Consider the following 16,616-nt stretch of genomic DNA (forward strand, 5'->3'; position numbering starts at 1 on the left):
ACAGAGCTTATAGCTTTTAAGTGTTGAGAGACTACAATATTAATTTACTAGAAAGAAATTGAGACAACCTTTGCCAAAAGAGTGTGCTTTTTATAAATCAACTAGGTATTGGCAATCATTTTCCGGTATGCTTTGCGTGATAGAAAGGGTTGAACATGAAAAATGTGAGCAATTGCTACTTAATAGTCAAGGAAACTAAACTATAATAATTTATGAAATAGAGCCCAGATAGAAAGTACTGATCATAACTTGAAAACTGAAATCCTACAGATCAAATGAAGCGCCTGATGAGCCAAAAAGCTTTACATGAGTTGAACACACCATTTACATCACGAACCAGAACCCATATGTTTGTTGAAATCTAACTGATTCTTACGTCAACAACAAAAGAGCTCACACAAAAAGAGATTAAGCTAAACATATTACTACACTTCTTAAGTTCTCTCAGATAGCGTCAGGCCGTCAGTAGCTTCTAGATATAGTCCGAACCACTCCCGGGTTGCTCCAAGTCAGGGTGGATCCTGCTTCCTGGCCCCTGTGGGCGCCTGTAACAAATAGATACGGTAAAAATATTATTATATGCTTGGTCAAGTCTGAAACCTGATATATATTTTGGCGTGGAAACCAGAAAAGGTTGAACCCATTTACAACTCCATCAGTTTTGCTAAAAAAGGTGAAATGGGATTCAATGAACTACCAAACGGATTGACTAGTGATGTCCGTAAAGAAATTTTCTATTTTATATACCTTGCAAAATCTGGATCAAAATCAGGAAGCCCAGGCGGCCCATATGGATCAAAGCGAGCACCTGGAGGAACACCACTGTTCCAAAATAGATTCAACCAAACTTAGAACAGTATTACAAGTATAACACATGCACGATATGAGAAGAGAGTATAAAACTACTCACTCTGGTCTTTCAGCACCAAACCGAGGATCACGAATACCCCTGTTCCAAAAACACCCAAAGTTAGAACAGTAAAATCAACTATACATATCATGTGTGAGAGATAGGGGTCCAAAAAACTCACGGTAGTCCTCCAGGAAACCCCGGAAACCCAGGTTGTCCAACGTCCCCAAATCTACGATCATTGGGTCCTATTTTCACATGACAATAAACTTAGTCCCAACAACTTAACAAAATTGTTTTCCATCACATTGAAAGTTAAGAAGATCACATACCAACAAACATGCTTCCATCGTCAAAAGCACCCCTGAAAGATAAACATAACAAATATGTATTCAATATGGAACAGTTCAAATGGGAATAAATTTTAAGGACCAGCCACACAATGATTTTGCAAGTAAAATACCTAGAAGGCATTCCAGCACCAGGTCCAGGATAAAGATCGCTACCACCCACTGGATACCTAGGATACATTCCAGCGCCAGCCCCAGGATAAAGATCATCACCACCACCTGGATACCTTCCAGCACCAGGCCCAGGTCGATATCCAACTCTGCAAAGCAAGCCAGGATCTAGAGTAAACCACATTATGGAATTTTTGCGCATGATACATAAAGCAAGTTATTCCAAAACAAAATCGTGAACAGAAACTTTTTTATGAGTACACAACAAACAAAAATCTTAAGCATCATGCTACTACACCTCATACAAACAAACATCTCAGAGCAGAATTAAACTATTTATGAAAATACTTTAACAACTGCAGTTCCTCATAATTTTCACATGATTGATGGGGTGGCATTTTTTAATACTATACTATAGTACAATACCAAATTAGTGTGTGAATGTGCATGTGGATGTGTGGGAGAGAGAGCAAGAGAGATACCCTGGAGATCCAGCACCATGCCCAGGCTCATTTGCTGATATATTAGTCAAGTCTGAACTGCCAGTTTCCCTAACAAAAACAATTAAACAGATAAAAAGCAGCACGTTCAGCGCATTCAGCAATCAAAAACTTTGGTATGCAAATTTGTGTATCTCAAGATAACTGTTCTAACTCAGTCTTACTAGCAGTCTAGCTCATCAAATCCATATTGAAACCAACATGTTTAGCATTCCATGATTTAAAACGCAACAACTCCATAACAGAACCAAAATAAGATACAAGATGGGCCCGAATTTACCTTGTTGGCTTGGGTGTGGAAGACCCCTCCAATTTCGACAAAACTTGAGCGTTGAGATTCTTCACTAGGGTGTCCAAGTTCTTAAACTGTGATGAGTAATTACTGCCCTCATTTTCTTGCACATAATCACCAACACTGCAAAATTTATTCCCAAAACCCAATTAACAACCAAGAATTCAAAGACTACCCAATTCCAAAACAAACACAGAATCAAAGCAAAAACCTACTTAAATTCACAGTGAACGTTCTGAGAAGCCCCATCAGCCAGAGCATCTACACTCAATGTTCCATCAATCACAAGACACTTCACCAGAACCTTCTTCGAACCCTTTTCCGGGTTCAAATACACGAACGCGTACTCGTTCTCCAGCTCGTTCCATTTCTCAATACCCACTTCCTCTACAAAAAAAAAAACCCCAAATACACAAAATTTATTTAGGGTTTAGGGTTTTTAGGACAGAGCAGGGTTTAGTACAATTCAAAAGGGTGAGTGACGTACCAGTTGCGGAAGAGGAGAGGGCGTTTTCGGAAAAAGCAGGGCGGCCGGCGGCGATTAACTCGTAGCCGGAGGCGGCGAAGGAAGCGTGAACGGCAAAGGCGACCTTGTCGTTTTGGTTGCGGAAAGATGGGCGCGCGGCTCGGATGACGGCCATGACCGACTTGTCGTTCGCCATTGCTTCTGCTTGGGATTGATAAATTGATTGATTGATCTCGGTGGGTTTTGTATCTTTCTTGCGAGGGAGGAAATTAGAGACTTCGGGAATTTCGCAATTCAGATATATATAGTTACTGATAGGCGATGCTGGCCCACTAACCGACCCAAATGGGACTTCTTTTCGGACCAGGATCCGAATTGAATAGTACAAAGCTACCGACTAGGCCCAATCTGTGAAGTCAAGATAAAAACGTAGGATGAGAAAACTAAACAAGTAATAAAATAAAAAAGTAGGGTGAGATGAACAATTGGTAAAGTGGTGGTAATCTCACCCGTATTTATCAGGGTTTGTGATGATGCTACGTACACTTTGTAGTGGAAGGTTCTAAGTTTGCATTTTTTTTTTCTTTTTCTTAACATCGTTTTGAGACGTATTATAGAGATGATTTGGTTTTGAGACGATAATCTGGAAATGTATTCCGAAAGTTTGTTTTGGATTACAATTTACACGTCCATTATTTTTGTTCATTGCATTGCTTAATTAATGCAAAGAAACATGTTCTGAAATCTATTACCATGTTTTCAAAACTTACTTTTCCTCCTTCGTAGTTATAAATTTTTGAATGGTTCTAAGCGCTCTCATATTTTAGAGTTTGTATATATATTTACGAGAATATTGAGTTAAGATAATAAGTCTCTTGTAAGCAAAGGTTTAATTTAGAAACTCGGTACTTTGAGGTGTTGCAAAATGATTAAAGGAAATTGCAACAAGAAACAACCACTTATTATGATAAAAAATGAAATTACCACTATAGTGAAGAGAAAAGATACTTTTTTTTTGTGTGGTTCTTTGCCCCAAAACGTACTTTATTATTATCAGAAACAAAGTTCTTTCATTTTCTGCAAGACTGCAACTGTGGTAATTGGTATCAATCTCATAGATCCATAAGATTATATCTTTTTTGTTTCATTTTTCTTTAAATTCGAATCATCAAAGGCACTAATAATGTACGTGGCTTCAGAATCATATTCTACGATTTATCATTCTCTTTACAGTAACATTACCTCAAATCGATCAACACCCATTTACATACAAGTAACAAAACTAGCTAATAACTTGGGGACTACCAATCTCTGGCTTTTTATGTCTTGCAGCAGTGGCTCTTATGTAACAGAAAACTGCCACCAAGAAAGTGGTGGCAAGCCCTCCGAGAATCACACCGCCTCCGGCGACTGACCTGTCCGCATGGTGGTGCTTCTTGAGGTGGATCTGCTGCTCTAGTATACTCACACTGTCTCCGCTCTCTGGTGCTTCTGCTTCTTTTGGAGATTGCTCATTGCTTGGGCTTAAAGCTGGTGCATTCTGGTGCTTGCCCATTTTCCTAATCATAGGTGCTTGTGCACTGTACGGACTTGGAGCCGAAGCCATTGTTAAACTCACACAAGCACTTGCTAAGATGAAGCAAAGGAGAAGAAACTGAGCCATTTTGAGGAGATGGGATTGTTGAGGGATGAAGATGAGCTTGTGTTTCTGAAGCAATGGGGTTATGAGGATGATGAAGATGGTGCCTTTGGGAACTATATATATAAGGGCTTGAAATTTTGAACAGGAAGATGGTGCTGTAGATCCTATATTTGTGTGCCTCGATCAGAAATTTCCCTAGTGTCGGATTCTAGGAATAATATAATCACTCTGCGTACTTTGAATTAACGGGGTTGTCTGTGAACGGGGGAGATGAAGGGAGATTACACGTGTAAGCATTAGAATATTAGGAATACAACTAAGAAGGGAACAAGATCACCAACATGTTTATATGTCAAGTTGTAATATGAGATTAAGTTGGATTAGTATAAGTAATGTCAGATTAAAATTAACTATGGCCAGCTCCAGTTCCTATAAATCTCAGGAATAGAAGATGGTCAGAAGGTGCTCCCAATTTTTTGTTGGGGATTACAATATTAATCCTCATTGCTTGGGGTGGCAAAATCATTAATCTTCAATCCCCAATTCCCCATTATCACAAGGGGAGTGATCAAACATTGTTTTAGTAGGTCTAGCCTTCTAGGTAGCTATACCATCTAGGTGACTTCATCATTGTCTCCTAGATGTTTCTTTGAAAGCAAGAGTTATAAGAAAATTATAGAAATTAATTGGTAAAACAAAATTAAGAAAACAACCTAGACTCTTTCTTCAGTAACCATTTTTCTTTTCTTTGTTAGATATGTAATATATTCTCTTGTTGTTGACTAACTAGCTCCTATATGGATTTAGTGTCAACCTAAAGATTAACAGAAGGTGCATGATGTCTTCTGTGAACATTTTAAGAACATCATAAGTACTCTTACTAGACATTATGTTGAGAATGCTTGCACAGAACATGCTAGCTAAAGATATATGCTTGCTATTTCCTGAAATCATACATTCATGTATTGGCTTTGCATACTGATCGAAATTGTCAACGTATCATATTGATCATGGGATATGTATATAGATCGACCACTAATTCTGAAAAAATGTTGTATGACATCTTGATTTGTAAATGAATATTCCCCATGTGTTTGCAAATCTACTAAATACGTCAAGTGGTGTCACTCGGTCCCATGAATTTCTAGCAATTTCATATGTACAAAGTAGCTTGACGGTGTTAAATTAGTGTCATCTCAGGCGAGTGAGATGCAACCTGCGTACATGCTTGATAAAATATTAGCTATTTTTGTGACATCGCGACATGAAGTGAAATTTAGTTATTCATAGTTTCCTTCTAACCTTAACATCCTACTTGCTTTTCTTTTGATCGTCTTGCCATTGCTTTGATAGTTGGATCTATATAGAACTTCCTTTTTCTTGTGTTTCTGTGATATGGAATGTACGCATTTCCAAGTTGTTCAGGTCTCGAACTTCGAACACTGAAATTATGAACGCAACAAAAGGGCAAGTTTTATATCAGTTTTGAATCAATCAATGAACCAATTGTCTAGTGGAGTGCATATGTGGGGGTGGATGAGGACTTAACCAAACTACCAAAGACATATAATTGTTGTACAAGCTTTAAGCTTGACAACATTTTCGCTCATGCATACAAATATATATACGATGAGCATAGATATCATATAAGATCATCATTCTTGCTATAAAACCCAAATATATACAAATATCTCAGTTAAATCATAAAAATGCAAAAGACGTATGTGAGATTTTGGAGAAAATCAAACTCATACAACACCATTAGGTTTATGAAGAAGTTCCAACCGTAAAGTATGTTATTTGATTGATGAGGTAACAATGTAACAATCTAATTTTAGTATTTTAACAGAAGAAAATAATATTTCAATTGTGGATATACAGCTATAGTTTCACACTAAATGTGTTTATGAAGAAGTTCCAAGCGTAAAGTATGTTATTTGATTGATGAGGTAACAATGTAACAATCTAGTTTTAGTATTTTAACAGAAGAAAATAATACTTCGATTGTGGATATACAGCTATAGTTTCACTCTAAATGCCTACATGAATTTAATTTGTCTAGTCTGTAATGATAAAAACCCCATGTAGTTTTGTCATACACGAACATTAATCAAACACTTCAAACTAAATTACAAGACTATGGTTGTACAGGTATAACATAAACCTTGAGTCATCAAAGTCGGCAATCAAAGTCGCAATGACCGCTAACGAGGGACATATATCGCATAATCCTCTGTTAATTGAAATTAAAAAAAAAAAAAAGTCGGCAATCAAGAACACAGTTACATGATGAATTCAAATCCATTTTTTTCTCGGGTGCAAGAGTTGCGTCAGTTTAAGAATAAATGATCCCTCGGTCCTAAAATTCCCGTCCGCAATCATGGTCTAAATATGTATTCATCGGCCTTAATAAATGTTGAGCTTGAATGAAATCTGAAATTATGAATGTAACAAAAGAGGAGATTAGAACATAATGGAGCTATTTTCATAGAGCTAAAGCATACTTTTAATTTAAGTTTTGGATCTATCAATGACTTATCAAATGAGATATAATTATTGTACAGACAGACAGACTTCATACCATTGTTGCTCATGCACTTTGATCCATATAGAGCAAGTTTCGTATGCATATATCACTACAAGAAAAAACATGTTTAACAACATGCAATTAGCGTTGTCAATCACTTTTGACAACGTTTGGCGCATGTTGTAGATGCCAGAGTCATTAAAAGTCCTCGAGTCCTTAACATCGCGCTTTGCATGTTGTCAAAAAGAGGTGAAGCACGTTGTTGTAATTATTCAACAATGAGCTCTGCACGTTGTCATAAATTTTCAACAACGTTTCAAGTGCATGTTGTAAGTTTTAACAACACTCTCAGCATGTTGTCTTTAGTTTTCGACAGCATACATGGTATGTTGTCATATTACATACGTTGTTACAACGTTTCAGCATATACTATTGCACCCAATTTGTTGGGCTATGCTTTCCTGTACCTCTATAAACATTCACCATTACTTAAACACATTCACATGCCAATATTAGTACACGTACACTAACCATGTATGAAAAATATACATTTCATTAGGAGTGCCACATTCTCTTATACATATGTTCTTTACAAAACATGCATGACAAAGTACTGGATTCTTTGTTCACCAGCATTGACAAAACATGCATGGTACTTCCTGACCTACATAAATTCTCTAGTAAAGCAAAATGTACCTGCTACTTCAACTACTAAGGAAGCATTTCAATGGAGCTTTTGGGCCATGCAAGAGTGCTTCCTATAGCTTCACCAAGTTGTTTGGCATCCATGGTTAATCTGTACACTTCCATAGTCTGATACTCATCAAACACCACATCAACCCAAACCTTCCAACAATTTCGTCCAAGAGGCACACAATGAACTTTTGTACTTGGATTTGTTGAAGAGATCATTCCTTCAGCTACCACTTCATCTTCTTCATAATTGTTCCAATTCAAAAGTGCACATCTGCTATTTTCAAGATCATTGCTTGGAGCATTGATTGGTCCACTTCCTCCTCTTCTTTTTCCCCTTCTTTTTCTGTTCTTCATCACCTCTTTTCCTCTTCTTTGTCTGTTCCTTTTCTCTATCAAATTGCAGCCATTGTTTCTCCATCTTGACAGAAACTGTACCTCAAACTAGAAGGCACGAAATCATATATAGCATAGGCACATTAGTCCTTCTGAACTTAGAACTTAGAACTTAGAACCACTACTACAGTACCACTCAATTGCTATTCCTTCTAATCTAATTAACACTTTGACAAGGACAAGTATTAACTACACAGATACAGAAGCACAAGTTACAGTCATCACAAATAATAATACATGCATTCTAATTGAAATAATCTGTAGAATAAGTTTCAGTGCAACAACCAAGATACATGAATCGATGGTAGTTTTTCTGTAAAACAAGGTACAAGAAGACTAATGAAAAGGAAATTATGTGGACATTATATGAATGATAAGAACTTTCTAAAGATTATCAAGGAAAAGGAAATTCAATAAATAGTTGTAAATTTCATTATGCAACATGATACCAGTGACTGAGAATGGCTGACTTATTGCATTCCTGTTCTGTAGAGTCTCTTAATGAAAAACTACACACAGCAGGAAAGCCAGAATAATGAAACATCATATATTTTTGAGGAGTAATAAAGATTTTGACAGCAATAAAAGACTTTATAAGCTGAGGAGTAGTCAAGAAGTAGCTATTTGTTTGTCTCATGGGGTTGGAATTTGGCCCAGAAAGGAAACCCCCCAATCCCTTTTAGACAAAAAGCATATAACTCAAGGATCAATATGTACAGAAGAATCCATTCAAGTAGTTTAATATCTACTTGGTTTTTAAAATGATAACTCAAGGAGATTAAATAAAAATTTATTTGATCACAAGGTTAAGGGTGTATAGATTCAGAGTATGCTTGCCCAAACACATAGAGATAAGAAGTTGGAAACAATGTGATCCAAACAAAGAACCAGGAGGGAAATGGTGAACAGAAAAAGACTTGGAAAAGAAACAATGAATTTACAGCAAGGGTTCTGAATCAATGCAATAGATGACAGACACATAGACACACAGTGCACGTTATAGGTTTGATAGCTTAAATCCTAGTTTGTTTTAGGAATCAGGAAACTAGCCTTGGTTTAGGGTATGAATTTTCCCTCGGTTATATTAGCGGATCAATCATACAAATTTGAGTCTTGGATGCTATCACTTTGGCAGTTTAGTAGGTGCCACTGATTTGAAGTTGTGACATTGCTGAAAACTATAATTAATTCCTTCTCTGGCAATGACCTCAGAAGCAATAAAACCAACTACTTTGTCTTTGTGGTGGCATAATCTGTTTTGATAATATAATTAATGTAGGGTTTGGTGTGTCTATGGCTTTCAGATCACATCCCCTGCTGCATTCTTTTCTCATGTCAATATTTAAAAAAAGTATGAAAATAGCACTTGCTAACCACCAAGGCTTTATGTTTCTGTTAACACTCAAACAACATTATAGTAATGTATATAGTGCCATCACTTTTTCAGACCAAAAAATTGGTAAAGAGGTCTATGGTTAGGTATAACGAATTAACTATTTCTGAAATCTACTAACCAAATAGCAGTGGAACATGTATGAGATACCCAGGTTCTCATCTTCTTTTTCTGAGATACCCACAAAATCCTACTAAGTACCTTATTTAGGATATGTTTTACAAATTCTCACAACTAATTCAAATATAAACCACTTTTGATCGACCTTAAGACATCATATAAGTGTTGTTCATACTAATTCTAAAATCAACACCACATTTGCTGAAAACAGTAGTGAGTAGTGACACAATTGTAGATCCCTATTTAGCAATGCTCTTACAACATATTTTACTTGGTGACCTTCCATGCTAGACATATTGTTCTCTTTTCTCACCATTTCTCAACAACCAAGAAACCAATAAACCCTTATACATTATGCAAATCTAATCCTCCCAAGAAGAAACACAAAACATATTTTATCACTGAGAAAGTCGCAATATTGGCTATAAATCATTACAATTTAGTGATACTATCGAATTTTTACATAAAACTCACTATCTAGCATGAATCATCTTTATTTTCAATGCACACCAAGTGTTCGACAAAATGCCAAATCAGGAAGAACAAGCAAAACATGAACAAGCGAATGAATAACAGTGTTTTGCATCTGCGAGACTAAAACCTGAGTTCATCAAACAATTTTCAAACAAGAACATGATGATTAGAATGAAATAGGAACCTAGCTAGATGATGAAATTAAAGGTGCGAAACGGTGGAACAGGTAATATGAAGAAAGAAAGAAGTACCTTCGTAGCCGTAACGCCGGAAATGCATTAGAGATTGACAACCGAGGTCGGCGGAGTCAGTGGCGCGGTCGACGGAGCCGAGGCAGAGGATGAACTAGTAAGGACGTAGCCGACGCTGGGCGGCGCTTGGGAGGTATGGGACTACGGGAGGGATTGGAGGAGCTCAGCCAAAGGCAAACTCGACCCTGCCGTCGGCTAAGCAGGACGTGCTCGACGGCGGCGACGCCGGACAAGCAGTCTTGCTCCATAGTGAAGTCGTCGATCCAATTGAGAGTGACGACGGAGGGAAGCGATCGTTTCGGGCGGTTTAGGGTTTGAGAAGTGAGAGCTTCAGAGCTCAATTCTTCAAGCCCAGGATTTTATATGTTTTGGGTCTATGATGGATTTAGAGAGCTGATGCTTCTTTTTTTTACTGACTTTAGTCAACAGGCCCTTTTGTTTTTTTTTTTTTTAATCTTTTATCTCAAAGTTTCGACCGCGTTAGCTGCACGTTGTTGTTTTGAAAATATTTAACAACATGCACTCCTACTTGTTGATACATTAATTGACAACAAGTAGACAACAACGTGCAAACTGAGTTATCGATAACGAAATTAACAACATGCAAATGACGCATGTAGTGGTAAATAATTTAATACAACACTCTTTCTGCGCATGTTGTAGAATATTAGAGATGACAACGAGCATTTACAGCATGTTGTAAATATGATGTTGTCATAGACTATTTTTCTTGTAGTGTATCTATCGCATGACCCTATTATTATTCTTGCCATAAAAATCATAGAGGTCGTAGTTCTATAATATAAAATTGTGTTCAAGAGGAAATTAGTTGTATGTAAGATATTGAACGAAACTAATCACACACAAAAAAAACACTAAATTTCATCTGAGAATGAATGTGACGCGACGTACGTGATATTACCTCATAATTATATGTTACAGTAAAATTGTTATAACATATAAATATAGTATCGAAAATCAAGATGAGGATATCAATGTTTCTATATATTAGGCCTTAATCATTTCATTAGTTGATCGATTTGCTCATGAACTTCGAATTGTTTTGATCATTTCTGTTAGTTTTCTCCTAATGTTAACATATTAATTATTGTAATTTCCTTCGTGTTAATTCGATGCCTTGCACCATGCATATGAAACACAAGTCCAAGTACGTATTCATATATCAATTAATTTACTCACATCACTTATGGAATGTATTCTCAATTAAATTGTTGACAATCTAAATCAAATCATGACCCATCTTAATTACATCTCGATCTATCAACATGGCCGTTGTTGTCCACCTACAAATTAAGCAGAAGATACCTCATGTCTATGAATATGTGACAAAACATCTCAAAAATTTTGAGAGACACTGCATGTGTTGTGAGTGGTTGCATAGAACATAACCACATGCTAAAAATGTGGTTGCTGTGTTTAAACATTCGCCTATGGAGCTCCGAAATCTGAATACTGAAACTACGAAGGTAACAAAATGACAAGGTTAGATCATATATATGCGAGTTTGCATATATATCATGATCCTCGAATATATATATATATAGTTGACATATCATCTTATATGGGATCTTTCCAGGGAGTTGGTCATGACCATTGACAACAACCTAGAATCTATAACCTATGCATTAGGGGAGTGTTTGGGAAATCAGAGACATGGGCCACATGGCACAGGTTCACCATATTTTAAGGGCAATTGTTTAGTGAAATAGAATAGAGGGAGATATAGGGAGAGATGCCGATCATGCAGGAAACAATAATAGGTAGTTTTGGACACTTCGAGAGAGAAGAGACCAGAGCATTAGCACGGTGTACGTCAATTACTGTCTTTATATGCATATCATGTATGTATGGGTTTGTGATTGCATTCAATGGGTTGCTGCTTTAATTTTTTTATAAGCAGGAATTGTTTTCAAGAATTGGCTGGAGATACTGTGCCAGCAAACCGATCGATAGTTAAACCCAGTAGGGAAGAATAGATTAGCAGATTGCACATGCGCAGAGGCTCTTTCCTCACTGTCAAGAACACCCTCCCAACCTCCCAGCAGTGAACCGGTCTAAAATTTCTTAGTCTCACGATTATATCTCCGGAGATATCTCCTGACCCTAAGCCAGACACTGTTGTTTGTCTTAGTTAGCTGCTGCTTCTTCTGCCACAAGCTACTTCTGGTTCAACTTTCTGTTTGAATCTGCAGCCTCTTGGTTTCTATATATAAAGCACTGAACTTTTACTGTAGATACTAGATGTCTATAAATATACAATTCCTAGCTTTTACTTTTAGCTAAAAAGAGTGAGCTACTGTTTCAATTTTTGGTGTTGAGAGAATGATTTAAAGTTCATCAAATGTAGTGGTGGTGATCATTGAAACATCATGAAATCTATAACCTATAACTTATGGTAGTGTTTGGGAAATCAGAGACATGGGGCACCTGGCACAGTGTTCAGCATATTTTAGCTCACAGTCTAATACCTACGTCTATGCTTTTATCTGTTGAGTTTGAACAGTACTGAAACTGTGCATGTAAACAAAATGGCAGATTACATAAGGAAGCTACATAACGCGTAATTTATGTTTTTGAGTTTTTCATAGAGCTAAAGTAAAAGTTAATTTGGATTTCATATCAATCAATGAGTCACGCATGTATGGATGAAGGCTTATCCAAAAGACGTACAATCGCTGAGCAAGCTTCACACCATTGTTACTGATGCACACTAGCTAATAAATATATCCTTCTGAAGTAAGTTTTATATGCATAGGTATCACATGAAACTCTCATGATTCTTGGTATGAAGACTATAGAGTGTTATCTGATATAAAATATGGGAATATATTATTGGTAATGGGAATAGCATTAGTTTACACCAAAAAAAAAAATGGGAATAGAATTAGTGGAGTATGATAATCTTCCATTATACATTGTTTTTGAGATGTTGGAGAAAACTAATGGCATAAGGATAATATGTTGCATATTACTAGTAAGAACCAATTAATCATAGTCCTAAACAAAATTAGCTAGTAAAAAATATCAAAACTAACCACAAGAAGTTGAATTGGATCGAAATCACTTTGTTGTTGTCCGAGCTAGGTTTTTTTTAACACAGATTGGAAGGTGATCGAATCTCTATGAAAGAATAATGTATTGTAAAATGAATTGTAAATAAGTGAGTTGTTCTTATTTGATAAGGATTTTGCACTTAAACATGAACTTAAATTTTTAATTTGATTTGTCCGCTCTATTAAAAATAGGGAGAATTTTTCAAACAGTACATGAACTAAAGGTCACTGTGAATTAAGGTGCCTAACTTTACACTAACTACACTTTGGTACCTGAATTAATAAAACCCAACACACTTTTGGTACACGCCGTCAATAACTCCGTTAGTTGGCATGCCACCTGACACATTTTCAAGGGTAAAGCTGTCTCTTCAGATTTTTACTCAAGGCACCCATCTCTCTCTCCGACTGTTTGCTGTCTTCTTCATCTATTCTTTTTTTTTTTTTTTTTTTCAGCTCTCTCTCTCCCCGACTGTTCTCTGTCTCTTCAGATTTTCAAGGGTGAGATTCAACATACAACATCCACTAGATATTCAAGAAACATAACAATGACTTCAATCTTTAGCACAAACCATCCCCCTCAATCTGTATTATCTTTCTACCTATAATGCATATCATGGACTTTGCTTCAATCCAATCATAATAAACCAAAGAAAACCCAAAACTTAACCAAATGCCATCAAAATCACTACTTGAACAGCAATAATCAAACAACCCAAGACAATCATTGACCCCAAATTCAATCACACTAACATAAATTCAAGAATTGGAGCTCAATAAAACCACAAAACACAAATCTTTATACCAAAATTCAACTCACCACTGCTATCAGAGAGCTCGTAGGCCATCACAGCCTCTCAAGACTCAACCTTTCACTAATTTCAAACCAAACCCACGTCGAATTCACTCAGACTCCTCCGAAATTCGATCAATTTCGTCGAGAACTCGAACTGGTACCCAGCGGTACCGTAGAAACCATGCCAATTCGTCAAAATTGAACCCAAATTTACGACCAGTAGGGTTCCGTGAGCTCGGAGAAGTTAAATTATCGGCTCGGCGAGTGGTGGAGAAGGCGATCGATTAGGGTTGATGGGGATTTGGAATACTTGTTCTAGATTTGGGGCGGAATTACAAGCTTCAAAAGTTTAGGGGTGGAAAAAAAGAGAGTGTGGATTTGGAGATTGGAGGGGTCCGAAGGGAAGTCGCGGACTTCAAACCAGTTCTTCTGGCGCCCTCAGGTTTTTTTAATCACATATTATTCAATCAACCGACTGTTCTCTGTCTCGCCGATCTCTGCTACATCACTGCTGCCGCCTTGGAAGGTGGATTCAGAGGACGCAGCTTTGTTCTCGAGGTCTTGCGACGGTTTGAGTTTGGAGCCAGTCTTGGCGTGATGGTGATGGCGATTGAGGAGGGAGGTACAGACTGAATATATGCTGGGAAATTTTGTTAGCAGAGGACTGAGTTGAATCGGCTGCAGCAGGTTTGGCCTCGGCTTTTCCCATCTTGGATGTGGAGATGGAGTTGAGGGAGAGAGAGTAAAAATACCAGACTACCCTTTAAAAAATGAATAATAACATAAGGTTAACGGTGTTATTGACGGCGTATACCAAAAGTGTGTCGAGTTTTATTAATTCAGGTACCAAAGTGTAGTTAGTGTAAAGTTAGGCACCTTAATTCACAGTGACCTTTAGTTCAGGTACTGTTTGAAAAATTCTCCCTTAAAAATAAGGGAGAGAAGTTATATTTCAGATAATGTCACCAAATCCCTATATTAAGGTTGAATAGTTTCTTATCCCAAGAGGTTAAACACCAAATTAAGTTCCTCTTCGATTATAGTTACTATAAAAAATCAACACTAATTACACTTATGCGACTTAAATTGTGTTTTCAATGTGGGGATGAATAACAAGTTGGAAAATTCTACAATGTGTTAACGTATGACATGCATACAATTGCCTTAAAAGTGGTAAAATGAGTCCTCAAAATAGTAATATTAGACCTCAAAGTGGTAACATGAGTTCTTAAAGTAGTAAATTTTCTTAGTTACCACATGAGTCCTCAAAATAGTAATATTAGTCCTCAAAGTGGTAACATGAGTCCTTAAAGTGATAAATTTTCTTAGTTTACCATATGAGTCCTCAAAATAGTAATATTAGTCCTCAAAGTGGTAACATGAGTTGTCACGCCCCGAATTTTGAATAACCAATTCAAATCCGAAACATGAATAAACAATTAATACAAATAACGTTCTGAATTTTTTTCTCAGAAACAAACACACCACTCGCCACTCAACACAAAACTCGAAAACCTCGAGTTAATTATTACAATTCACTCTTACAAAGTAAAATTGTAAAGCTCTAAATGAGCATAACAAACCTCACAATATAATGCTGTAATTCACATAACACTACTCTAAGCTGCCCGATCACCGTCCTGGTTCTCCTGACCTGCAGGGTTATCCGCTACACCGTTTGAATAGTGTACCGGGATTGCAACAACACAAAACCCGGTAAGCTTTTGACAGCCCGTATGAGTAAAAAGAAAGAACTGTTGATTTATTAAATTTCAGTTCAAGTAAAATTCAACAGTATTACGTCTGCAAAGAGACATCAAACCACTCATGTAAAACCACAAGGAATACATTTTCACAATCCTCAAATCACAATACACCACACTGGTCCTGCAAAAACCCAACCCACATAACACCACTTTGGTCCATCCCAACAGCACGTTAGAGCTCTAACCACATCGCTACCAGTCACCTTGGCCTAGGTGCAAGTAATGCGACATACTTCGGTTAATAATAAACCGTCGCGCTTTGGACATCCCCGTCCTCAGCACCATATACTTCGGTTAATAATAAACCGTCGCGCTTTGGACATCCCCGTCCTCAGCACACAACTTCGGTTAATAATAAACCGTCGCACCTTGGACATCCCCGTCCTCAGCACACAAACACTCCGGTTATCCTTAACCGTCGAACTTCGGACACCTCATCCTCAGAACCCTACATTCTCTAACTCTATACATCCTCCAATGTAAATCATGAATATTAACAAGAACTCATCAATCATGTTCATCACATATAAATATGGTAAGTCACATGTCAATTCATAATAATTTAATCATCCCAATTCCACACTCTTCAATGTCACACCATTCACATATAATCACGTAAATATATATATACGTAATTATCCGCTCAGGAATAATCACTAATACCAACTATAGTTCACATGCAATAAAACCGAGAAATTCATTTGTATAGTAAAAATCATTTTTACTTACCCATGGACCGTAGTTGATCAAGTCCATATGATTTTAAAACAAATATTTATTCCATAATATTTTCACGCAATTACGACAAAATAAGGTAATTAAATTTATTCGGTTCGTAATATGAACCACGTGAGGTTTACTCACCTCTAAATTCCCGCTGCGTCTTCTTAACAGCTCAAAATACAATTTCACGAA

The 16,616-nt window shown here is 36.9% G+C and overlaps 2 protein-coding genes and 1 long non-coding RNA gene across 3 annotated transcripts; all 3 read right to left on the reverse strand.

Annotated features, from left to right (window-relative positions):
- Positions 1-218: 218 nt before the first annotated feature.
- Positions 219-2,845, reverse strand: LOC133721189 (probable proteasome inhibitor). The gene is made up of 10 exons (XM_062147732.1): positions 2,591-2,845; positions 2,319-2,490; positions 2,092-2,226; positions 1,794-1,862; positions 1,314-1,460; positions 1,183-1,214; positions 1,032-1,098; positions 911-949; positions 748-822; positions 219-545 (listed from the first exon to the last, which is right to left on the reverse strand). The coding sequence occupies exons 1-10, from the start codon at positions 2,763-2,765 to the stop codon at positions 473-475; spliced, it is 984 nt and encodes a 327-aa protein (XP_062003716.1). The 5' UTR covers positions 2,766-2,845; the 3' UTR covers positions 219-472.
- Positions 2,846-3,851: 1,006 nt separating this feature from the next.
- On the reverse strand, positions 3,852-4,175 carry LOC133722802 (uncharacterized). Its single transcript, XM_062149668.1, has one exon. It carries the CDS (start codon positions 4,173-4,175, stop codon positions 3,852-3,854), a length of 324 nt encoding a protein of 107 aa, XP_062005652.1.
- A 3,098-nt stretch (positions 4,176-7,273) lies between these two features.
- Positions 7,274-10,789, reverse strand: LOC133720117 (uncharacterized). The gene is made up of 2 exons (XR_009851694.1): positions 10,066-10,789; positions 7,274-7,875 (listed from the first exon to the last, which is right to left on the reverse strand). It is a non-coding gene; the product is annotated as an uncharacterized LOC133720117 (long non-coding RNA).
- Positions 10,790-16,616: the final 5,827 nt, after the last annotated feature.

This window comes from Rosa rugosa, chromosome 7 (assembly GCF_958449725.1).
Source record: "Rosa rugosa chromosome 7, drRosRugo1.1, whole genome shotgun sequence".
In the NCBI taxonomy this organism is placed as follows: Eukaryota; Viridiplantae; Streptophyta; class Magnoliopsida; order Rosales; family Rosaceae; genus Rosa; species Rosa rugosa.

Coding starts and splice junctions, on each gene's coding strand:
- LOC133721189 (XM_062147732.1), bottom strand. CDS start 2,765: ATGGCGAACGACAAGTCGGTCATGGCCGTCATCCGAGCCGCGCGCCCA. Junction 1,863..2,091: donor TCCACACCCAAGCCAACAAG/GTAAATTCGGGC, acceptor TGTTTTTGTTAG/GGAAACTGGCAGTTCAGACT. Junction 950..1,031: donor GGGTTTCCTGGAGGACTACC/GTGAGTTTTTTG, acceptor TTTTTGGAACAG/GGGTATTCGTGATCCTCGGT.
- LOC133722802 (XM_062149668.1), bottom strand. CDS start 4,175: ATGGCTTCGGCTCCAAGTCCGTACAGTGCACAAGCACCTATGATTAGG.